The sequence below is a fragment of the Puma concolor genome, chromosome B3 (genome assembly GCF_028749965.1).
Source record: "Puma concolor isolate L17-30 chromosome B3, mPumCon1.1.hap2, whole genome shotgun sequence".
Lineage (NCBI taxonomy): Eukaryota > Metazoa > Chordata > Mammalia > Carnivora > Felidae > Puma > Puma concolor.
Genome location: NC_141672.1, coordinates 28641682 through 28666414, shown reverse-complemented (window position 1 = coordinate 28666414; position 24733 = coordinate 28641682). Strand labels below are relative to the sequence as shown.

General features: G+C 38.3%; 1 protein-coding gene and 1 long non-coding RNA gene across 5 annotated transcripts in view; both read left to right on the top strand.

Annotated features, from left to right (window-relative positions):
- YLPM1 (YLP motif containing 1) overlaps positions 1-24733 on the top strand; it is a 96277-nt gene that overhangs the window by 2861 nt on the left and 68683 nt on the right. For all 4 annotated transcript variants that reach the window (XR_015252191.1, XR_015252192.1, XM_025919671.2 and 1 more), the window contains exons 2-4: positions 7218-7454; positions 8380-8559; positions 9327-10321. Coding sequence is in view for 2 of the 4 variants with exons in the window: in XM_025919671.2 (XP_025775456.1) it covers positions 7218-7454; positions 8380-8559; positions 9327-10321 (1412 nt within the window). In the remaining 2 variants the exon portion in view is untranslated. The remainder of the gene's footprint in view (positions 1-7217; positions 7455-8379; positions 8560-9326; positions 10322-24733) is intronic.
- Positions 10328-19866, top strand: LOC147579836 (uncharacterized). The gene is made up of 2 exons (XR_015252193.1): positions 10328-16086; positions 16331-19866. It is a non-coding gene; the product is annotated as an uncharacterized LOC147579836 (long non-coding RNA).

The following is a 24733-nucleotide window of genomic DNA, read 5'->3' as shown; positions in this document are numbered from 1 at the left end:
TCTTTCAATCTTCTGTAGCACCTAGGACAGTGCTACAAAGTTGTCATGTTCTAGACTTAGGATACTTTGATTTATTAGATTGTAAAGGTTTTCTTCATGCCAGTGCCAATCTCTTAACAATGAACCCTTCTGCACATGTATTATTCTTTGCTTCATACTTTACTTTTGGAATATGTCATTGGAAATTTTTATGGTGAAAGATTATAAACATACACAAAAGTAGAGACAATAGCATGGTTCCCCCTATATACCCATTGTTCAGATTCACCAACTATCAAGATTTTATCATGTTTACTTCATCTATACTTTTTTATTATTGCTGCCGAAATATTTTAAAACAAATCTTACATCTCATGTTGTTTCATCCCTACATTCTTAGTCATCTTTCATAAAAAAATGGACCTTTTCTTAGGTAGATACATCATAACACCTACTAAAAGTAGCAACAGTTTCTTTGTATCATCTAATACCTGACCCATTTAGATTTCCCCTATTATCTCATCATACTAATGGAATTTAAAATAATTCTCTGATATCATCCATGTTAAAATTCCCCAGTGGACTCAGTTATGTTTTATTAGTTTGTTCAAATCAGGATCCAATATAGACACTGTGAAGCAGGATAATTCTTTGTTGTGGAGGGCAGTCTGTGTGTTGTAGGATGTGTAAGCAGCATCTCTGGCCTCTAACTACTAGATGTTGGTAGCAGCCCCCAGTGGGAAACAGAAATGTTTCCAGACATTACTAAATATCCCTTGGGGGTTAACATCACCCTCAGTTGAGAACTCCTGATCTAGACCAGTCTCTTCTATTCTCTTTTTCTATCCCATGCCATTGAATTTGAGAAATCTATCTCAGTGGTCCTGTAGAATGTCCTGCATTCTGGATTTGTCTGCTGTCTCATAGTTTTCCAATCATTTGAGTTGTTGCATTCTCTTTCACAGTTCTGGTAAACTCTGAAAACTTAGGTTTAAGTTCACCTTTCTTTTCGCAAGTGTACTTCATAACCAGAATGGTCCTGTGTGCTTCATTTGCATCCCATCAAGAGACGCACAATGCCTGGTTGTCCCACTATTAGTGGTGCCAAGATTGATCGGGAGGAACAGTCTGGTCCCTCCATTGTAAACCTTCCCATCAGTTTTGCCTCTAATGTTTCATCCATTATAGTCTCTGCCTGAGTAAATTATTTCTCCATTAAAGATTATAACGTAATTTTTTTTCTGTCATTTCTTCATTTTCTATATGGAATTCTGTAAAGAAAAGCTTTCATAAATTAGGACTATTTAATTAGAAATACGGTTGGTATAGGAAAGACAGGATAAGTGCTTGATATGCTTCCATTTAATTTCTAGTTTTCAGAGTAAAGCATTGATGATTTAATGGAATGTATCTTTTTTGAAGCATTAACTTTTCTGTATGTTTAAAGGACTGGCTAGGTAAAGTGCATACTACCCTTTATTTCATAAATTGTGACTTTATCCTTTCATTCTCAAAACTTATTTAGGTAAAGCTGTTGACTTTGATTAGAATTTTTAGTCATTTATTTAAAATTCAGCTATTTATTGAGTAGCAACTATGTACCAAGTATCTTCCTTAGTTTAGTACCAGAGATGAAATGGTGAAGAAAATTTACATAGCACCTGCCCTCATTGACTTGTTCCAATGGGAAGAACAAGCCATTTAATAGGTAATTCTGAGCAGCACAAGGTGCTGTGGAATTGTAAAATATGCCTAAAATATCACTAGACTGTTTGATGAGGAGTGGGAAAAGGTGAGTTTTTTTTGCTTTTTTGTTTTAAGCTCACCATTGTATTTACAGTGCCCTGCTCAGGGTCTAGCACATAGTAGGTGAAGAACAAATATTTTTGTAAATGATTGGATATAGCTGACAGCTGTAACTGAGTTGAAGAAGTTTCCCTTTGTAAGTGATATTTAAGTGAAACCTGAAGAATGAGTGGGAATTATCCAGATAGCATTTAAAGTAAGGCTTACTGAAAGCTCAGGGTGTGAATGGTAGACACAAACCAGATCAGGGTGGGCCTATGAGGACTTTTGGGAAGTAGGACGACATTGAAGGATTTTATACAGTCAAATGTGACAGATTGGCATCTTTGAAAACTCACCGTGCTTACAGTGTGGAGAGTGGAATTGAAAAGATCAAGGGTGATTTAGAGAGAGCACTTAGAATAATCCAGGCAAGAGATAATAGTGGCTTGGACTTGGATGGTAAATAGTGGAGATAGAGACAAGTGGAAAGTCTGGAGAAGTATTTGTATACTAGAATCTAATTGGAGATTGAGTAGTAGTGGAAAGGGAGGTGGCAAGGATGATTCCTGAGTTTCTGGAATAGACTGCTAGGTACATGGTAGTCCCATTTACTAATAAAATAGGAAAACCTTGAAGAGGGGGAAGAGCAGGTCTGGGGAGGAGGGGAAAGCATGAGTTTGGTTTTAAACCTACTAAGTTTGAGGTCCTTGAGACACATGATTCCAAATGGAGATGTCCATTTGGAAGTTAGATACAGGTCTAGAGTCTAGAATCGAGACCTTGGAGACATGATAGACTTGTGAGTCATCAGCATAAAAATGGTATTTGGGGCACAGAAATAGCATCATTCAGACATGTCCTCAGTGACTCCAAAAGAAGGGTGTTTTTAGCTCTATTGTAGAAAGGAATGAAACCTGTCTGGACTTCCTAATGAAGCCAAAGCCAAACTAGTGGTCAGTTCTTCTGATTGTTCCATCGTATCAGACAACTCCATCTCACATGGGATGTTAGTTCCTCCTGAGGTCTCCTGAGGAGTGTGTGTAGAGTAAGGATAGAGTTTAAAGGATATTGAGCCTAGCCCCACAGAGTCTCAGTATCTAGGGGAACCAACAGAAGAAAGACCAAGTGGATAGATGGAAAGTCAGGACAGTGCAGTCCCACGGAAGTGCAAAGAAGACTGTTTCTAGGAGGAGGGAGTGGTCAGCTGTGTCACTACCACTGAGAGGTCAAGCAAGATAAAGACCGTGAGTTATCTTTTGCATTTACTGACATGTAGATTATTGTTGACCTTGGCAGGAGCAGTTTCATAGTGACTGAAGCCATATTGCATTGATTTGAGGAGTGATGGAAGGTGAGGAAATGGGGATGGTGAGTATAGACAACTCTTTCAAGAAGTTTGACTGAAGGAGAGAGAGAGAGAGAATGAGGGCAGGAGCTGGAGGAAGAGGTGAAGTAAAGGAGCATTATTTTTTAATTTTTAATTTTTTTAGATGGGACTAAGATTCCTGGAGTAGAATGTGCACTTCAAGAATACTGAAAATAAACACTTTAAATAAATCTAAAAGATGGAAAACCAATTCATTATTTTACCAGATTTCTCCCCACCCCTTGCTTTAGGATGTAAGACATAGGACATTTAGTGTTACAGGCATTTATAATAACCTGGATAGGAAAGGCAACCTTCTAAAATTAATCTCTAAAACATCTCTCTCTCTCTCTCTCTCTCCCCCTTTCTCTCTCCCTCTCTGTGTCTCTCCTTCCCCTCCCCACCTCACACACTCTCTTGCTTTATACTTCCCTGCTTGGAAAATCATTTAGCACATAGTTCATTACTGTACCAGCAAGTGGTCAGTAAGTGTTGAATAAATTCGCATCTTTTTTGGTAATGATATTTGTGACAAATAGTTCTTACGTCCTTTTTAACTGTCTTCGTTCAGTCTCTTCTTGAATGTGACATGTGCAGTGATTTTCCTCTACCTATGAACTAACATCCCATGTGAGATGGAGTTGTCTGATACGATGGAACAACCAGAAGAACTGACCACTAGTTTGGCTTTGGCTTCATTAGGAAGTCCAGACAGGTTTTATTCCTTTCTACAATAGAGCTAAAAACACCCTTCTTTTGGAGTCACTGAGGACATGTCTGAATGATGCCCATTTGTAGAGCTTTAAAAATGTGCCAAAGCCTAGTCCTAAGATTGAATTAGATCTGGCTTCTGCTTATTGTGTTCATATGAAGTAGAAATTGAAATTGACCTATAATGCATGCTATCAGTACATCAACAACTACTCAAGCTCCAACAAGGTTCTTTTTTTTTTTTTTTTTAGGTTTATTTATATTGAGAGAGACCGTGAGTGGGGTAGGGGCAGTGAGAGAGAGAGACAGAGACAGACAGAGAGAGAGAATCCCAAGCAGGCTCCACACTGACAGCACAGAGCCCAGAGTGGGGCTTGATCTTGCAAACTGAGGTCATAACCAGAGCCAAAATCAAGAGTCAGATGCTTAAGTGACTGAACCACCAAGGTGCCCCTCCAACAAGGTTCTTCACCCTAGACTAGGTCTAGGAAACATTGATAATAAGATGGGTATAAATTGATTTAGAATCTAGGTCTTGTACAGTCTGTAGCTATTGGCTTCTAGTTGATGTAAGGTGGTTTGCGTCTTTGTATCTTTTAGCGATGCTTTCAAAGCAACTAAAAACTAAAGGAAACTTTTAACTTCTGCTTGAAAGAGACTGAGTTTATTAATATTTTTAAGCTGAAAGATAAGACTGTTGCTGTTTTCATCAAATAGTGGAAGAAAGTTGAAAATGTTTTAATGGTACATTATTGTCACCTGCATGGTCAGTGTCCTGTTTTTTTGTTTTGTTTTTATGTTTAATAGGAAGAGTAATTATATCCCTGGAGCTGATGATTATGTGCATGGTAATTAAAAACAGAAAGGCCCAATCATGACCCAGACTGCAAGATGTAGTTAGTGAGATGGAATTTATTCTTCCCAATGGTTTGAAGCAAGGTTCAGGTCATAGAAAGGAGTGGCCTAGAAGGGAAATCTTCATTTGATCAATAACCATTTATTGACGTTCTCTTGTGCTCCAGCAGTATGTGTAAGCACCAGATAGGATATAAGAAAAACACGAGACAACTCTCTCCCAAGAAAATTCTATTCTGTGAGTGAAAAAACAGATAACAAAACATGATGTTTAGTGAGAAAAGAGTCTATATTATGTATATATTTTATGCATCTTGTTTGCATGTGGGAAATTAAAGAGGATGTACAATAAAATATTAACAATGTAGGAAATCCTGGTTATCCAAAGATGATGAATTCCCCTGAATCTAAGGAAAATGAATCCATTTAACACAGGAACCAAAAGTTTATTGTAAAAAGTAAAAAATTTGACTTGGAACACAATCTTAAAAAACAAAGCCCAAAATCATAAGAAATAGCTGAGTCTTTTTTTTTTTTTTTATTGTTTGTTTATTTTGAGAGAGAGGGAGAGAGAAAGTGTGAGCAGGGGAGGGGCAGAGAAAGGGAGAGAGAGAATCCCAAGCAGGCTCCACTCTCAGTGCGGAGCCTGATGCAGGGCTCAATCTCACGAACTGAAATCAAGAGTCAGACACCCAAATGACTGAGCCACCCAGGCGCCCTAGGAATAGCTGAGTCTTAGAATGAACAAAGACTGGTGTTGATTTGGTTTCTGTACTATAATTTTTGTGACAAAGTCGTATGGCAGTATTATATATCATCTTGTATTTTGGTTTTGAATATGTTGAAAAAAATGTAGGGGTTTATCAATTTTCCCAGGAGCTGTTTTCAACCTTTAATATTCATGTCCTTCTCTTTTGCAGTTCTTATTCTAAAAAATGTTTTGGTTGTAATTGACAGGACTTAGGCTAGATCCTCAACTATCAGTAATGAGTTCCAAAGTTCTCCAACATCACTTTCGTAAAATCCTGCACCTTTATAATTATAGTAGAAATGCATGCTGTTGTTAATTATGGAACTATAAAGGGTATTACATTAGTGAATATTTTAGCGTTATGACAACTTTTTTCTTATGCAACCTTGTAACCATAGGGAGTTATATAATGAATACTGGGAAAATGAAGATCCTGTAGTTATGTCTGCGTGGTGAGATTTTTTTATTGATTTTAATTCATCAGTTACTGCTTATTTGTACAGTTGATTCTCCTTATTTGTGTTGCCAGGAACACTGGCAAAAAAGTGACCAGGAACATTGAATTAATGAATACTAAACCACTGCTCCCAGGGGAAATACAGGGTTAGGTTCCTATGAGCTTTTGGTCTCATGTTCACCAACCAGTTAATACATAACCTTGTTTTATATGTGTTCCTGTTTAATGACACCTTATTTAATGTATATTGTTGATTAACATTGAACTCACAGCCAATAGCACTATAACACATGGGTGTGAATGAAGTTAGTATCTACAACAGATTTTCTGTATTAAACACATCAGTCACAGCTTTCTTGCACTTAGGAACACTAGACAGCACACCACACTATACTTGGGGCCATTTTAAACAGCAAAATCACCAACAAAAAGCACAGAAATCTGAAAAATGTGGTCCTCAATAGACCATGAAAAGGACACTTATTTACAGTATGAGAGCCAAACAAAAAGGCAGAGCATGGCCTTGTTCTGTCACAGCAGGAAATGTGCAAGGCAGGCAACTCAGATTTTTCACTGCTCTGCCACGCATGTCCACAAATGACAGCCAAAGATTCCTGAGTATTGATTTTGGAGTTAGAAATAAATTTTAGCAAGTGGGCAAATTTGCAAATATGGAAGCCATGAATAATGAGGATCAGGTGTATTTTCTAATTATTTCTGCATTAAACTTGTTTTTGTTGTAACTTTTTAAAAGTGGAAGCATAAAACAAGCTTCCAGAAAATTGAATTATTGGAAGTATAATTTGGAAGACAAAGCTGAGACTTTTAAAATAAATAGCATTCTAAAACACAGTATATTCTCATTTATGTGTATATAACTGGGATATAACAGGTGTTTAAAAGAGAGAAGAGCACTGGAGAGAGAGAAGGCAGAGAAGAGACAGAACTACTTGGTTATATTCATTAACTACAAGACTCCTTGATAAATCCACACCAAGTAATGGCAGATTAAAAACAAGCAGCTGTGAATATTGAAAGCATTTATCAAAACGACTGCTCTCACTTCCAAAAGCGTATGTGTTGAGAGAGTAGAGAAGTATGTTGAATTAATATATTTGCTTAACTTAAATGTGTAAATTTAGAGGAGGAATGGAAAGATCTCGTGTACTTATGTGCCTTTCTCAGTCCAGCTTTGCCTTTTCTTACATATAGACCTGTGAACACAGATACCAACGCAGGTCTCTGTCAACACCGAGTTTCAGATATGTAGGATTGTTAATTACAATTCTTAAAAATGGCTTCTGTTGTAGGAACAGCAGCAGTATTGGTATCGACAGCACCTGCTTAGTTTGCAGCAGAGGACAAAAGTACATTTGCCAGGACACAAAAAAGGTCCTGTCCTAGCAAAGGATGCCCCCGAGCCAGTAAAAGAAGAAGTTACAGTACCTGCCACCAGTCAAGTACCAGAACCCCCTTCATCTGAGGAGCCCCCGTTACCACCTCCTAATGAGGAGGTACCACCTCCTCTCCCACCTGAGGAACCCCAGGTAACCATAAAATTAATTACTTGGTGTTTACTAAATTATTCAGCTTTTTTTCCTGATTCATTTATATATACCTTTGTCAAAACGGATATATGTTTTTATGTATGTTTTTTTTTTCAAGTACATGTAGAATTCTGTTACGGAATAATCAGATGAATGCCTGATCAAATTTAGAAAAGGCATTTTTTTTCATGGTTTCAGTGAATAAAGAATTAGACACTCTTCTGAACTGAGAGTCTCTAAGGACTAACGGGCTATCAGGGTGTTTTCATACTGGCAGCACAGGGCAGTATTTAAGAGCTTCAGCTTCTGTTGTCAGACTGCCCAGCCTGTAGTCGAGGCACTGCCACTTGCTGGTGGTGACTCTGCACAGGTTAGTTAACTGTTCTGTGCTGTAATTTCCTCATCTGCAAAATGGGTGGTAGCTATCTTACAGAGCTGTTGAAGCATGAAATGTGATAATCCTTGTCACTTAACATATTAACTGACACATGGAAAGTTCTCACTTTGATCCAAAGGCACCTTTTCTCCCACAGGCCATGTGGAAACTTTATTGAGCCATAATGAGTACATTGTCATCTATTGGTGAAAAGTGGCTAACGTGAAAAAGGTTTCTCCTAGAGGGCAAAGGACATAGCTGTAAATTTGCTTTTTGGGGGAAATGATCGCCCTACTTAGGGACAGCGGGATGGATTATTATTCCAGTGAAGACTGTGGAATTTATAAACTCCATTGTATTAGTATTTGTAACCCGTAGTCTGAATAGAGCCAGGTCTTTTATCTAAACATAAAATAGCTTTTCTCAGTCAGCCAGGGTTGTAGGGGTTCTGGACTTTATAGTATACTACTTTGTAAAATATTCAGGTTTCTTGTTAGTTTTGTTGCTGATTTGTTACTTACATAAGAATATATTCTCTCTTAACTGTAGTCTGAAGACCCGGAAGAAGATGCCCGGTTGAAACAGTTGCAGGCCGCGGCAGCACACTGGCAGCAGCACCAACAACATCGAGTCGGCTTCCAGTATCAGGGAATAATGCAGAAGCACACTCAGTTACAGCAGATCCTGCAACAGTACCAGCAGATTATACAGCAGCCGCCGCACATGCAGGCAAGTGCTTCCTCCGCTGACACGTGGGAAGTTGCCCCAAGTCATTTAAAGGAGTTGTTATTCCTGAGAGAGATTTAAGTATGAAGAAGGAAGGATGTTAAATACTGACAGATAGATGTTTCCAAGGAGGGCCCAGGTAGTTTGCTATTCTGTCACATCACCAGGGATTTGGGAAGTATGGTTTTATGGAAATGCTCTTGGGGTGGGGCAGGTATAGTGGAGTCTCCTGGTCATGTCAGCCGAGGTGGATGTTAGAGCACTGTTGCTGAGGATCTTAAGAGCCAGAGATTCTTACCAGGTAGCTTCAGGTTGCCTACAAATCACTACAGTGACAGACAAGCCAAAATCCATCAGAAAGATCAAAGCCACCACCATAAAAACCTAAGGAAATACACCATAAAAGATACTTGTTTTTCTTGTATCTTGAAGATACAAACTTGTGTCTGTGTGTCTATAATAATGGATCGTTTCTCAAGTTCTTAAAATGATCCACAGTAATATTAAAAACCTGAAAAGTAATTATTGCTGAGATAGGTATTTGCTTTGGTATTTAGTTGGTTTCTCCATCTCGGTGATAACTTACAGAAACGAGTCAAAGGAAGAAAGATCATCGCTGAAGAGATGTAACAAGCTTATCCTTAGTGTCCCAAAGTCTCTAGGGTTTTAATTTCCTAAGACTTCAAATGCCCTGGATTCATTAATATTTTAACTTTTGATGAATTCTCCTCTATGAATGTCTTGAATAATTGTTACCCCTTTATTCGTAGACCATGTCTGTAGACGTGCAGCTGCGGCATTATGAGATGCAGCAGCAACAGTTTCAACATCTCTACCAAGAGTGGGAGCGGGAGTTTCAGCTGTGGGAGGAGCAGCTCCATTCTTATCCTCATAAAGATCAGCTTCAGGAGTATGAGAAGCAGTGGAAAACATGGCAGGGACATATGAAAGCGACTCAGACCTATCTCCAGGAGAAAGTCAATTCATTTCAGAACATGAAGAACCAGTATATGGGGAACATGTCAATGCCACCTCCTTTTGTTCCTTATTCTCAGATGCCTCCACCTCTACCAACAATGCCCCCTCCGGTATTGCCTCCATCATTGCCACCACCAGTGATGCCCCCTGCCCTGCCTGCTTCAGTGCCCCCGCCTGGCATGCCCCCACCTGTGATGCCACCTTCTCTCCCAACCTCCGTGCCCCCACCTGTGATGCCTCCATCTCTCTCTTCTGCAGGGCCCCCACCGGTTCTTCCCCCACCTTCCCTCTCTTCTGCAGGGCCCCCACCGGTTCTTCCCCCACCATCTCTCTCCTCAGCGGCACCTCCACCTGTCCTGCCCCTCCCACCATTGTCTTTAGCCACACCTCCTCCAGGATTACCTCCCCCTGGGGTTCCACAAGGGATACCTCCTCAGTTAGCCACGGCCCCAGTTCCACCCGCCTCCAGTTCTCAGAGTTCACAGGTTCCAGAGAAACCTAGACCAGCACTGCTTCCCACTCCTGTGTCTTTTGGTTCAGCCCCACCCTCAACCTACCATCCTCCACTGCAATCAGCTATTAGCCCATCAGAACAAGTGAATTCTAAAGCCCCTCTGAGCAAGTCTACTCTGCCATATAGTTCGTTCTCATCTGAGCAAGGACTTGGGGAGTCTTCAGCTGCTCCATCTCAGCCAATCACTGCAGTCAAGGACATGCCAGTGAGGTCAGGTGGACTGCTTCCAGATCCTCCTAGAAGCAGTTACTTGGAAGGCCCAAGAGGCCCAAGGTAGGTCTGCCTTTGTTTGGATGATTGGTTGGTTTGGCTTGGCTTTTTTGTTGATTTAGGCTGGGTAGGCCTTGGTATAAAAAGCTTTTTTTATATGATTTTTATATTCTCTCTGTACTTTTATATATATTCCTGGTTTACAATTAATAATGTTAGTGTTGTTCACTTACTCGATGTGACATAATAAAATCTAGAAATAGTAACATGCCCCATTTCTTTGATGTCACTGCTTTTATTCTATATGTAAAGATTATAATTCAGGGTGAACGTCGTGTTTCAGAGTAATGCTTACCAATTTTTTATTGACCTTTTAGCTATAAAAGTAATATTTATTAAATTTATTTATCTTTTTTTTTTTTATTTGACACATAACTGAATTGGTAACTTCTCTTTGTTAGATAATATGCTAGCTGTTGGAGATAAAAATGAATAAGCCAATATTCTAGTGAAATAAAGCAACAAAATTTAGTGTAAGGGTAAATAGGACTTTTATCCATTTGCTCAGCAAATATTGATTCCTGCTCTGTGCTTATGGCAGTGAATATAATATAACAGACAAATCCCTGCCCCCATGGAGCTTATTTCCTGTATATTTCACTTAATCTGGGAGATATTTTCCTTTTGTCTGAACCACATTTTTATTTAGAAAAGCACACAGAAAAATTAACTAGTAGTTTCTGAGTTTCTTCTTTGCTTTTTAAAAAGTGTTAAATTCATCTTTTCAAGTTTATAGAAGTGTATTCTTCTACCCAAGTTGACCTAAATGTTAATTTTCCTATAGAAAAACATTTTCAATCGTATTTTTTCCAATTGAAAATTGTGATAGAAATACATATTCCTTATACTAAATCTAGATAGTACAGAAAAACATTTTAAAAAGGAAGTCCCCTAATTTCACCATTTAGAAACAATAATTTAAAAACATATACATCAGAAAAATTCGATCGTACTGAGTATGTTGTCTTGTAAACATGCTCTTTCCACTTAGTATGTTGATTAATTTTTCACCTCAGGGTCAATGTATCTACATTATCATTTTTAATTTAAACTTAATTTCAGCCTTTGGAAACAAAATATATCATTTGTTCCCCAAATTTGTAACTCTGAAAACAACATGGTGCAAAACTCCATCCAAAGTCAAAGCTATTTAGAGGCGAGGCAACTCCACCGTGTAAGGTGTTGACAGTTTTCTAGACAGTTTATTTCTTGCATTAAACCTAAATGTGTTGCTGTAACTACTACCTGTTCTAGATCTGCCACTTTGGTGCAACACATAATTAACACAAGTTCCTCTGGGTACCAGAAGCCTTGCCAGAGGCTTTACATATGTTATCTCATGGAATCTTCTCAGCAGCCTGTGAACTAGGCAGGTTCATATCCTACATTTACCCTTTACAGACTGGGATGATCAGTTTGAGTAATTTGTTCAATATCATGTAACTGGGAAAGTAGAGCCTGAGTCCACACCCAGTGGGAGCAGAGTCCGGAGAGTCCCCAAAGTGAAAGCACTATTAGTTAAGCACTGTGTTTCATGCCATGATTCAGTGATATTCATACTGTCAGTGATTACAAGTGCATTTTGTAGTCTTGATTTATTTGGAATGTGTAACTTTTTAATTTGTATTCTTACTTATCTCTTGGATTAAGCATTGCCTTTTAGATCTGGTGACTAATTTGCTATCAGAAAAGTACATTCTTAACACCTTGTGAAACAGATTTCCTGCTCTCTTTTTTTCTCTCATATTAATATTTTCTGTCTTGCCTACCAAATCTTGTTGTAAATTTAGCACCTATTTTAAGTTTTTTCTTGCCTTAAGGTACCTTAATAATTTCAGTGCTAGGAGGATCTTAGCAACTATCTAGTGCAGTATCTCCTCTGTAGCAACTTGTATATGTGCTGCATATGGTGCTGTCATCCTGGGTCTTGCACCTATTATTATTACTTCTTATTACCTGATTTATTCTTCTCCGTGATCTCATGAAGTAAACATAGGAAGCTGAGATTTGGAGAGGTTATAAATGAATTGCCTCAGATGACGTAGCTAGTAAATGGTTGAGATAGAATTAGAATCCAAGGCCTTCTGAGCCACATTTAAGTTCATTTTACTTCCTGTGACAAGTGGTTGATGGCCTCTGATTAAACACTGGCACTGTGATCAGGCGTACCACTATATAAGGTGTTGACAGGTTTGGGGGAAGTTTATTTATATTGAGTGAACCTGAATGTGTTGCTGTCACTTCTGCCTGTTGATTCGATCTGCCTTTGTGTGCAACACATAACGAATTACCCTGTCCCCCTACTATAGTGTGTCCCTGCAGTTATTTAAATGCCACACTCTTGTCTCCCCGATCCTGCCTTACCTGCTCTTCTCTGCCGTCACATAAACTCAGATTCTTCTTTTCTTTTCACACTAACATTGGTTCTAGCCTCCTCCTGCTACGTTGTTCATTGTCTTGTGAAGGGCCTTTGGTCAGTCTCCTTCAGAACAAACACTTCAGACGCAGGGAGCCATAGAACCCATTACCAACTTTGCTATGAAGAACATAAATGGATAACTAAACAAATTGCTTTTGTTGGTCCTCACTCTCACAGCGTTGGCTTATGTTGAGCTTAATTAACACCCATTTGGCTTCCCTGGTGTTTTTCACATTAGCTGTTATTAAACCAGGTCTCTCTCATCCTGAACTTGTGCAGTTTTTGTTTTGTTTTGTTTTTCTCTTTTTCTAAGACTTGGTTTTTACACGTCATCTGGTTAGGTTTGGGCCAACATTCTGGCTTGCTGAAATCTTAAGAAACATTGATTACATTGCTTGTAGATGTATGTTCCGCGCCAGCTTTTTCGCCTGCAGCTTAGATAAGGATGGCTTTTTTTGTTGTTGTTTTTGAATTGGATCCTGCTCACATCTACCCTGTTTTTAAAACCTTCCCCCAGTCTAGCTTATGTCATTTCCATTTCTATTATTCTTCTGCTTTTGCTCTCTGGGCTCATATTGAGTGTAGTTTGTGACTATTTCCCAAGCATAGTTCTTTTTTCTCTTGTGTAACTAAGTAAAAAAAACATATATCAGTGGACACTGGTGAATGAAAGAGAATGAGGTAGAAATAATCCACACTATTAAGGAAACTTGTGAATTTTTCTTACTAGTTGAATCCAGAGTTTGTTATAAACACATAACTGATATGGTAAGCCACTCTGTTTTGCCTTGTTTTTTTTTAACACAGCTGGGTAGAAAAACAAGAATTCAGAACACAGATAACTGATTTACCAATAACACACTATTGAAATAACACACGATTAAGGGGTGCCTGGGTGGCTCAGTCAGTTAAGTGTCTGGCTCTCAGTTTCAACTGAGAGTTGAGGTCATGATCTCACGGTTTCGTGGGTTTGAGTCCCGCATCGGGCTCTGTGCTGGGAATACGGACCCTGCTTGGGATTCATTCTTTCTCTCTCTCTCTCTCTCTCTCTCTCTCTCTCTCTCTCTCTCTCTCTCCCTCCCTCCCTCTCCCTCTCCCTCCCTCCCTCCCTCCCTCCCCCCCTCCCCGTCTCTCTGTCTCTCTCTGCCCCTTCCCCACTCACACTGTCTCTGTCTCATAAATAAATAAACTTAAGAGAAGTTTTAAATAACACACTGTTAAGATAGAGTTTTTGCAAAATCCAGATTTAGGCTGCTGTTTAAAAAAACTGAAGGTTTCCAAAAGGCAAGTGATAGACCTGCATCATGTGTAAATATCCTACTACATTGTTGAGCATCTGGAGCAGCTATTTTGAAATTGTGTGTATGTGTGTGTATTGTTGGATTCATCAAGTCTTCTAGAAGACTGCCCTGCTCCAAGAATCTATTAGAGGTCAGTGGATGTTGGTTTCCTAGAACCTTTTATTTTTCAATCGTAAAACTTATTTATTGAAGAGTAACATACAGAGATGTGCACAATCCTGGGTGTGCAGCTTAGTGAATTTTGACAAAGGAAACACACTCATGTTACAGTACCGAGATCAAAAAATAAAAATTACTGGTGTCTGAAAAGTCCTCCTCATGCCCCTTCTGATTTTCCCTTGCCCCAAAGATAATCACTATACTGATTTTTTATGCCATAGATTAGTTTTGCCTATTTTTGAAGTTTCTATAAATGGAATCATACTGTACATACTCGGTGGAGTCTAGCATCTTTCACTCGACATTATGTTATTGTGAGGTTTATCCATGTTTGTGTAGCTGTAGTTTGTTCATTCCCATTGCTTTACAGTATTTTGTTGTATGAATTTACCACAGTCTATCTGTTTTCATAGTGATAGTCATTTAAGTTTTTTGGTTATTATGAAGAATGCTGCTTTGTGTCTTTTGGTGTTGTATGTGTCCCTTTAGGTGCATCTGTGTGTGTGTGTGCGTGTGTGTGTGTGTGTGTGTGTGTGTGTATTTAATTTTGTTTAGAAATGTACAAAGGATTGGAATTACTTGATCATGGGGTATGTGCGGTCCTGCTTTGGTAGATGTTGTCAAACAGTTTTCCAAAGTGATAGTATCCATTTATATTCTCACCAGCAGGTTTTTTGTGTTCCAGTTTTTTGGGGTTTTTTGTTTGTTTGTTTTTTGCATCCTCATCAACACTTGGTATTATTAAAATTTTAAATTACAGTAATCTTGGTGGATGTCTAGTGGTATTGTACTATGGCTTTAATTTGTATTTCCCTGATGACAAATGAGGTTAACTTCTTTTTCCCTTTGATTATTGTTAAGTTGGATTTCCTCTTTTACGAGATGCTTATTGAAATCTTTTCCCCATATTTCTATCGGGTTATGATTTTTTCTTACTGATTTGTAGGAGTTCCTTATGTACACGAGATAGCATCCTGTGTCTAGATTGTCTTGACTGTTTTCTCATTGTGCAGTCCATTTTCTTTCTTATCTTCAGTATACCAAAAAAAGTATCACCTAGATCCAGTGGGCCATTTTTATTTTTGAAATTTTAAAGTAATTTTACAAATAATGTACAGAAGTAACAAAGGGATAGCGGAAAACTGCTTATTCAAAATTTTAATAAAAATTTTAGAAGAGCAAAACCCTGCATCAGGTAAATTTTGGCACAAAACATAAACATAAAAGATGAAATAATCCTGTCACTTATTCTTCTGGCAAAGCAGAATGGTCCAGGTTCTTGGCACAAAATATTATGTGGTGACATCCTTGCAGTTTAATAACTAAGTGGATGATACTACTACATTTCCTTTCTGTCCTTAGAAATATATTGTTCATTCACCGAATCTTGAATTTGAGAATATTCATCTAGGATACTGTCATCTGAGGACTTACAGTTGGAGATTTTACTTACATGATCAGTGTCACATCTTTATTAGAGCTTAGAGTCCTTCTGTCTCTGTGTTTATTTTTTGATTTGGACACAGCTTTCTCTCTCACTTTTCTCTGCTGTTATAGTCAGGAAATGAAAAATTTTTAATTCTCAATTGTACTCAGTGAAGCCTAAAAGTAGGCTGTAATATTTTGGGCAATACAAAGCGGGGTGAGGTGACAGCTTATTTCACTTTTGCCTCATCTTTAGGCGAGTCCATCATTCCTTCATTGTCTTTGTATTTTAATCTTCTTTAGCATAGATGGGGATAATTGATAAGTAATGATGAGTAATGATTTTGAGGGTAAGGAAATTGCAGAATGCTTTAAGATTCAGAGAAAAAGTCACTTAGGATCCCATAATGTGTCTTAGATTTATGAAAGGTTCTAATGGACCCATATAGTAATTGCAAGATAATGTAAGTTTCATTCTGTTTTTTTTTTTTTTTTTTTTTTAAATTTTTTTTTTTCGTTTATTTATTTTTGGGACAGAGAGAGACAGAGCATGAACGGGCGAGGGGCAGAGAGAGAGGGAGACACAGAATCGGAAACAGGCTCCAGGCTCTGAGCCATCAGCCCAGAGCCTGACGCGGGGCTCGAACTCACGGACCGTGAGATCGTGACCTGGCTGAAGTCGGACGCTTAACCGACTGCGCCACCCAGGCGCCCCTCATTCTGTTTTTTAAGGAGTAAATTTTCTTTGTTCTTGGGGAAGCCTAGGAGAGAAAAGTCACAAAGTTTCAATCCTTATGATGGAGCTGTTTATTTTTTATTTTTTAAGAGTTTTTATTTAAATTCTAGTTAGTTAACATGCAGTATAATATTAGTTTCAGGTGTACAATGTGATGATTCAACACTTTCATACACCACCCAGTGCTCATCACAAGTGCACTCCTTAATCCCCATCACCTATTTAACCCATTCCGCACCCACCTACCCTCTGGTAACCATCAGCTCGTTCTGTGTATTTGAGTCTGTTTCTTGGTTTGTCTTTCTTTTTTTCTTTTTGCTCGTCTGTTTTGTTTCTTAAATTCCACATGTGAGTGAAATCATGGTATTTGTCTTTCTTGGGCTGACTTATTTTGCTTAGCATGGTACTCTGTAGCTCCATCCACTTCATTGCAAATGGCAAGATTTCATTCTTTTAATAGTTGAGTGATATTCTGTTATATGGACACACATACACTACAACTTCTTTATCCATCTATTGATGGACCTTTGGACATTTGGGCTCTCTCCATAGTTTGGCTATTATTGATAATGCTGCGATAAACATGGGGGTGCCTGTACCCCTTTGAATACGTTTCAGTATTTTTGTATTCTTTGGGTAAATACCTAGTAGTGCAATTGCTGGATCACAAAGTAGTTCTATTTTTAACTTTTTGAGGACCTGCCATACACTTTTCCACAGTGGTTGCACCAGTTTGCATTCCCACCAATAGTGTAAGAGGGTTGCCCTTTCTCTGCATCCTCACCAACACCTGTTGTTTCTTGTGTTGTTGAGTTTAGCCTCTCTGACAGGTATGAGTATAATAGAACTATTAAAAAAAAACCAAACAGTTCTTGGGGCACCTGGGTGGCCCAGTTGGTTAAGCATCTGACTCTTGATTTTGGCTCAGGTCATGATTTCATGATTCGTGGGTTTGAGCCCAGCACTGGGCTCTGCACTGACAGTGCAGAGGCTGCTTGGGATTATCTGTCTTTTCCTCGCTCTCTGCCTTCCCCCCCACCTTGTGTACACGTGCATGTGATCTCTCAAAACAAACAAACGAAACCTTAAAAAAAAAAAACAAAAAACCGTTCTAAAACTAGGATCTGAACCCAGAGGGAACCCTAAGGGTTAATGGTGTCTTTTTTTTTTTTGGTGAGAGAGTGTGCGTGTGCGTGCACATGCAAGGTGGATGGGGGAGCAGAGTGAGAGAGAATCTTAAACAGGCTCCATGCCCAGCACCCAGCAAGGAGCCCAATGCAATGCAGGGCTCCAACTCATGACCCTGAGATCATAATTTCAGTCAGAATCAAGAGTCAGATGCTTAACGGCTTAACCAGCTGAGCACCCAGATGCCCCTGGTGTCTTTTTTATTTTTTATTTTTTTAATGTTTATTTAATTTTGAGAGACAGAGAGAGAGAGCAGGGAGGAGGCAGAGAGAGAGGGAAACACAGAATCCGAAGCAGAGCTTCAGCATCCAAATATGAGCTGTCGGCACAGAGCCCAATGTGGGGCTTGAATGCATAAACTGTGCTTTCATGACCTGAGCTGAAGTCAGACGCTTAACCGAGACACCCAGACGCCCGTGGTGTCTTTTGATTAATAGAAATTCCTGATTTTAATTTAGCAGTCCAATTTATCGATCCGTTTTTCTTTTATGGTTAGTACTTTTTTGTGTCCTGTTTAAGAAATCTTTGTTTATCCCAAGGCCATAAATATATTATCCTATTTTATCTTCTGTCTCGTTTTACCCTTTATTTTTAAATCAACAATCCATATAGAATTGGTTTATTTGTTAATGAGGTATGAGGTAAGGATCATGGTTTATTATTTTTCATATGGCTATCTAGTTGACCCCAGCCCATCTTTTCCTTACTACTTCATGCTGTCTTCATTGTGAGTCAAATGGCCATATGTATGGAGTTGTTTCTAGGCTCTATCATTGTACCAGTGTCATACTGTTTTAATTACTGTAGCTTTAGGGGCGCCTGGGTGGCTGTCAGTTAGGTGTCTGACTCTTGATTTTGGCTTACAGTTCATGGGATCGAGCCCTGCATCAGGCTCTGGGCTGACAGCAGGGAGCCTGCTTGGGATTCTCTCTCCTCATCTCCCTCTGCCCCTCCCCCACTCGTGCTCCCTCTCTCTCAAAATAAACACTTTTAAAAGATTTTTAAAAAAATTACTGTAGCTTTGTAATAAATCTTGATACCTCTTAGTGTAAGTCCTCCAGTTCTGTGTTTCTAGATCAGAGGTTGGCAAACTTTTTCTGTGAATGGCCAGATGGTAAGTATTTTTAGGCTTTGCAGGCCATGTTTGGTCTCTGTCACTTATTTTTCTTTCTTCCTTTTGTTTTTCACATTTAAAAATGTAAAAGATCACTCTTAACTGGATTTGGCCCTGGGGCCCTGGTCTACTGACCCCTGATCTAGATTGTCTTGATTATTCTTGGTCCTCTCTGTTTCCCATGTAAAGCTTAGAATCAGCTTGTCAGTTTTCAGAAACCTGCTGGAATTTTGATGAGCGTTGCATGGAATCTGTTGACCATTTTGTGGAAGAATTGACATCTTTGTAATATCTAGGCTCCTGATTGGTCATACATACTTTTTGATTGGTTTTCGGATTATAATTGTGGACCTCTTCTATTCTGTAGCTGTCTTATTTGGATTAGCAAGGGACTGTAAACAATACAATTTTACTCTGTGCTTCCATTTGCCATGGTTGTTCCTATTTATAGCAATTACTTTTTGGAGGGAGAGTTTTGACTTTAGGGTTTTAGTTATACATATTAGAAAATACTTAGAAAAATCATCTCGCATGAAAACTAAAAGGGCAGGAATTTGACTCCAGAATTTAATATTTTGTAATTCCCATGGTCAGCTGATTTGAGTATGTTTATGTGAATATTGTGATAATAAGACATTTGTATTTCTGCGCATACCTCTTAAGTTTTTATACCCACTTGGGGTCTATTTTTTATGTTAAATCGTGAAATTTTTATACATACCTCTAATGTTTTCATACCCAGCTTTAGGGTTTTTGTTTTTTAGAAGTTTATGAAATACCTAACTGTATACAAATTTTCTAAATATTTAAACACCAGATATTTGTTTTACTTTTCATCTAACCAATGGGCAATACATGTGTTTTTCTGTGATTGTATTTAGTGAATATATGCTATGTTTGTACTTTATTTCAAATGTTTTTATATGTTAAAAAGGTCATAGCATTTCATTGTATTAATGTAAACATGGCTAATTTTTGTGCATATTTTAAAATTGAGTATCTCTTAATATATTTATTCCAAAGGCTTTAAAATTCTTTTATGAATACAAAAGGTTTTGATAGTCTAACATTTTGTTACATCCTTGAACTTTGAAAATTTGAAAGTGCAGTATTGATAAATAATTGCCATTTATATGTAGTGTTGAAAGTATATTTCAGTTGGTTTTTTTCTGACCCCCCAAAATAAAAATAAAATGATGACCCTTGGCTGTTGATCAGCAATTTAATCTGAAAGCAAAGTACCCTATCCTGTCATGGAAATTGCATATTATATGTGCAGGCATGAGGCTTGCAGTAGTGAGTTAATTACCTTTTACAACCTTGTCACCATGTTCTCTTTTCCTTATCTGTACGTCGTTTAGTGCCTCTTGCTTCCTTTATCTTTCCCTCTGGCCATTCTGTATATGTGCTCTTCTCTTTGTTCAGAGTTCCTTTCCTGCCAGTTTTTGCTTTACTAATTCCTAGTGCAGGGAGCACTTCAGTAATTATGTGTTGAAATCCTTTGGTGAGTCAGACAAAGGGGATACCTCTGTAAACAAGGCCAGCCATTGTGTTCCATTTTATCAAGTTATGTTCTAAGTTTTAAGTAAATCAAATTGTTGGTTTACCTGTCTCACTCTTCCCTTGGACTATGAACTCCTTGAGTTAAGTATCCATTTATTTCCAGCACTAACATAGTGCCTGACAGATGTTCAGTAACTGTTACTTATGCTGGAATGTCTCAGTTATGGATGAAATTCTCAAGGCATTCACAGATTGGTTAGGAAGGCAGTTTGTTTATATTCAAAATTTGATTATAATATTAGGTAACGAGTTGACAAGGGTTCTTACTGACTCTACCTTGTGGAGAATAGTCTCCTCTTAGCACTTCCATGAACTGATCATTGCTGAATTGAATCCAAAGCAGATGGTTTTACACAACTTTAATGATCTAAGGTGTTTTTCCAGGCACTTTGAATTAATAAATGGCACTTCAAGAAATGGAACGAAACCCTCACAAGCCCTGAAACAGTATCATATATAGCTAAATAGGTAAATAAGTGGTCTCCCTCTTTAGTATTGTGGTGTGTCCTCTGATAAGTCTCTAGTCAGCTCCTGTCCCTGTGCCCAACAGTAGCTGTGCCAAGCCTTCACTGCTGTGCAGAGACCATCTGCACTGTTGTCTCCACAAACATTTTTCTTTCGCTTTGTATCTTTAATTTAGATTCCTGCCTCCCAGAGGAAATCGAGACTTTCAGGCCCAGTGAAACTCACTTCCCACCCTTGTGTTTACCTTACCTTATTGTCCTCATCTTTCTTCTTCTAGTCTCAGAAGAAGCTCTTGTTTCTCCCAGTTAGGGCTAATCTCTCTGTGTCACTTAAATTCATTTTACATTTTTATCAAAGTGGTACATACATAGTTTTCAGAAATCAAGAAAAACAGCCAGCCACTGCCCCAAGCCACCCTAGATGTGTTTTCTAATGACATCTTTTCGTTCTTTAGCTGTTTCTTTTGGTAGTTACCTTCCTATTACTAAAAAATATGCTGCTGCTTTCTTGAACTTCCACATTTTAAACGTTATATATTTACTCCCAGTTCTAACAGAGATTTGCTTCTTCCACTACTCTAACCCCGTATGTCTAATACGTGTCACTGTTTTTAGATAAGTAAACAATGTCCGCTGTAGAGATAAGCAGTGTGTTATAATTATATTTCCTTTAGTGTAATGACTTTTCTAGAATTTCCAATTGTCTTCTTGAAAAATCTTTAAAATAATTCTCCAACCCTAGTCCCAAAAGCACCATCTCTTTTTCTCTTGAGGTATCTCTCTCCCATATTTATGCATCTTCATGCTTTTCACCTGGCTGGGTTGGCTGCTTGGTTGCTTTCAAGATCTGCCATATGGCTGTTACTCCAGCATTTCCCTTGATTACCCTCCTGGATTGGATTCACTGTTTACTGAATGTCATGGCTTCCTGTTTGTGGTTTAGTGCCTCTTTTTCCCCGAGTGCATGCTCAAGTAACTTAGTAAGAAATTGTGGTTTGGAGGCAAATTGTCTGCGTCTTGTGTGCCTGAAATGTTTTTATTCTAACCTCACACTTGATTATAATTTGAGTATAGACTTTAAAGTCAAGCATTTAAAATTTTTTAATTTATTTAAACTAAAAACAAAATAAGTTCACCCATTTCTCCTATGCCCACCCCTGCCTCTGGCAACCACCAATCTGTTCTTTGTATCTATGAGTTTGGCTTTTATCTGTCTGTCTGTCTGTCTGTCTATCTATCTATCTATCTATCTATTTATTTTTAGATTCCATGTATAAGAGAAATCAGTATTTGACTTATTTCACTTAGCATAGTACCCTTGAGGTTTATCCATATTGTCATAAGTGGCAAGATTTCATTCTTTTTTGTGGCTGAATAATATTCATGTGTTTGTGTGTCTGTGTTACACATACATACGTATGTATACACACACCACAGTTTTTTTATCCATTCTTCCATTGATGGACCCTTAGGTTGTTTCCATATTTTGGCTATTGTAACTCATGTGCAGTGAACATGGGATGCATATATCTCTTCAAGTTAGTTTTCTTGTTTTCTTCAGATAAATATCCAGAAGTGTAATTGATGGATCATCTGAGGGTTCTACTTTTACTTTTTTGAGGAGCCTTCATACTGCTTTCCATGTGGCTGCACCTGTTTACATTCCCCTCAACAATATACAAGGTTTCTTCTTTCCATATCCTCGCCAACACTTATTATTTCTAACCTTTTTGAAAACAGCCATTCTCACAGGTGTGGGGTGATATTGTGGTTTCCATTTGTATTTCTTGGCTGATGAGTGATGATGAGTCTCTTTCCATATGTCTCTTGACCATTTGTACATTGTCTTTGGGAAAATGTCTATTCAGGTCCTCTGCCCATTTTAAAATCAGATTATTTGTATTTTTGCTAGAGTTATAGGAGTTCTTTGTATATTTTGATCAGTAGCCCCTTATCAGTTATAAGATTTGCAAGTATTTTCTCCCATTCGGTAGGTTGCCTTTTCGTTTTGTTGATGGTTTTCTTTGCTGTGCAGAAGCTTTATAGTTTGATGTCATCCCACCTGTTTATTTTTGCTTTTATTCTCCTTGCTTTGGATATCAGATTCAAAAAACCATTGCCAAGGCCTGTGTCAAGGAGCTTACACCTATGGTGTTTTTCTAGGTTTTGTCCTAGGAGTTTCATGGTTTCAGGCCTTACGTTCAAGTCTTTAGTCCATTTTGAGTTAATTTTTGTGTACAGTGTGAGATAACACTGTAGTTGCATTCTTATCTGCATGACTCTTCACTTTTCCGAGTATCATTTATTGAAAAAACTGTCCTTTCTCCATTTTATATTCTTGGCTCCTTTTCATAAATTAATTGACCATATACACATGGGTTTATTTGGGGGCGCTCTGTTCTGTTCCATTGATCTGTGTGTCTGTTTGTATGCCGGTACCATACTGTTCAATACCATTTACGTACTGTATAGTAAAGTTGAACATAATTATTCCTCAAAAGTTTAGGATCACCATTCTGTTTTCTTCTGCCAGTCAATATAGGTGCTATACTGTTCTGATTCTCTTCCTTTTTAGATGATGTCTCCCTATTGCTAGAAACTTTATTCCCTCCTGGTATTCCAAAATTTCATAGTGGTTTGTTTGTTTAGTTTTAATAGTTATACTGATTATTTACTAAGCTAGACCTTTTCTGTCTGAAAATTAGAGTCTTTTAACTCTTAAGTCTTTCTATTTCTTCATTAATTTTATTTTTCTTGTTTTCTGTTTTTCTGGAACTCCTCATTAGTAGGTTTTTGGACCTGCAGGATTGATTATATTTGTCTCTTTTTCATTTGATTGTACTTTCTGAGATACTTCTAATCTTTTTATTGCATTTTATTTGGAGAATTTTTAAATTTTTGTGCAGTTTTCTTGGTTCTGATCAAGTTTTATTCTTGATTTATATTTACAGTATCTCATTATGAATCTTTCTGAGGGTATTATTTGAGGGTTTTTAAAAAGTTATCTTCTGTTTTTTGCATTATCTCTGTTTTTTCTCCAGATTTATGACCCGTTTACCTTTGGTCTCTTCCTTCCATTTTGGAGACATTCCTCAAGTTTCTAGTGATCCTTGGTTGTCCATTTATATTTAAAAGCGGGGGGGGCGCCTGGGTGGCGCAGTCGGTTAAGCGTCCGACTTCAGCCAGGTCACGATCTCGCGGTCCGTGAGTTCGAGCCCCGCGTCAGGCTCTGGGCTGATGGCTCAGAGCCTGGAGCCTGTTTCCGATTCTGTGTCTCCCTCTCTCTCTCTGCCCCTCCCCCGTTCATGCTCTGTCTCTCTCTGTCCCAAAAATAAATAAACGTTGAAAAAAAAAAAAAATTAAAAAAAAAAAAAAATAAAAAAAATAAAAGCGGGGGACACTGACAAGCTAATTGGAAGCTCTGTGTGCATATGAGGCACTCATCAACTGTTGATGCGCCCAGTCAGCAGATTCAGGCCTTGCTTATGTGGTAGGGCAGAGAACTGCCAATGTTAGAGGACCCTCGGATTCAAGAATATAGGGACATTCATCCCAGAGAAAGTCTAGTTGATGGTTCTGAATATAGATTTTAATTTACACATTTTTAGCCCCAAGTCTTACCCCTGTCCTTCCCCAGCACCTCTGGTATCTGAGAATTCTGACTCGCCCTGGGTTTCTGTGGGCAGACCAGCCCCATTTTGATTGTATCTCCTTCTACCAGCATTCTAAACTCCAGCTTCTTCTTGCATAGGTTACCACTCATGTTTGCCCTTTGTCTTCCAGAATTTAAAAACCATTTGCTGGCGGTCCCCTTTCTGTTTATAGTCAATTAATGTATATTGACATTCCTTGTGATGACTCTGTGTGGTGTCAACTTGGCTAGCCTATAGTACCTTTCATAGAGTTCCCTTATGTGTTTCTGATTAGGGTGGGACACAGAGATTTTTTCATCTGATGTGAAATATTTATCCCTGAACAACTAAAAAAAAAAAAAAAAAAAAAAAAGATTCTTACCTGTTTCCCAGAAAAGTATATAGTCCCTTTCA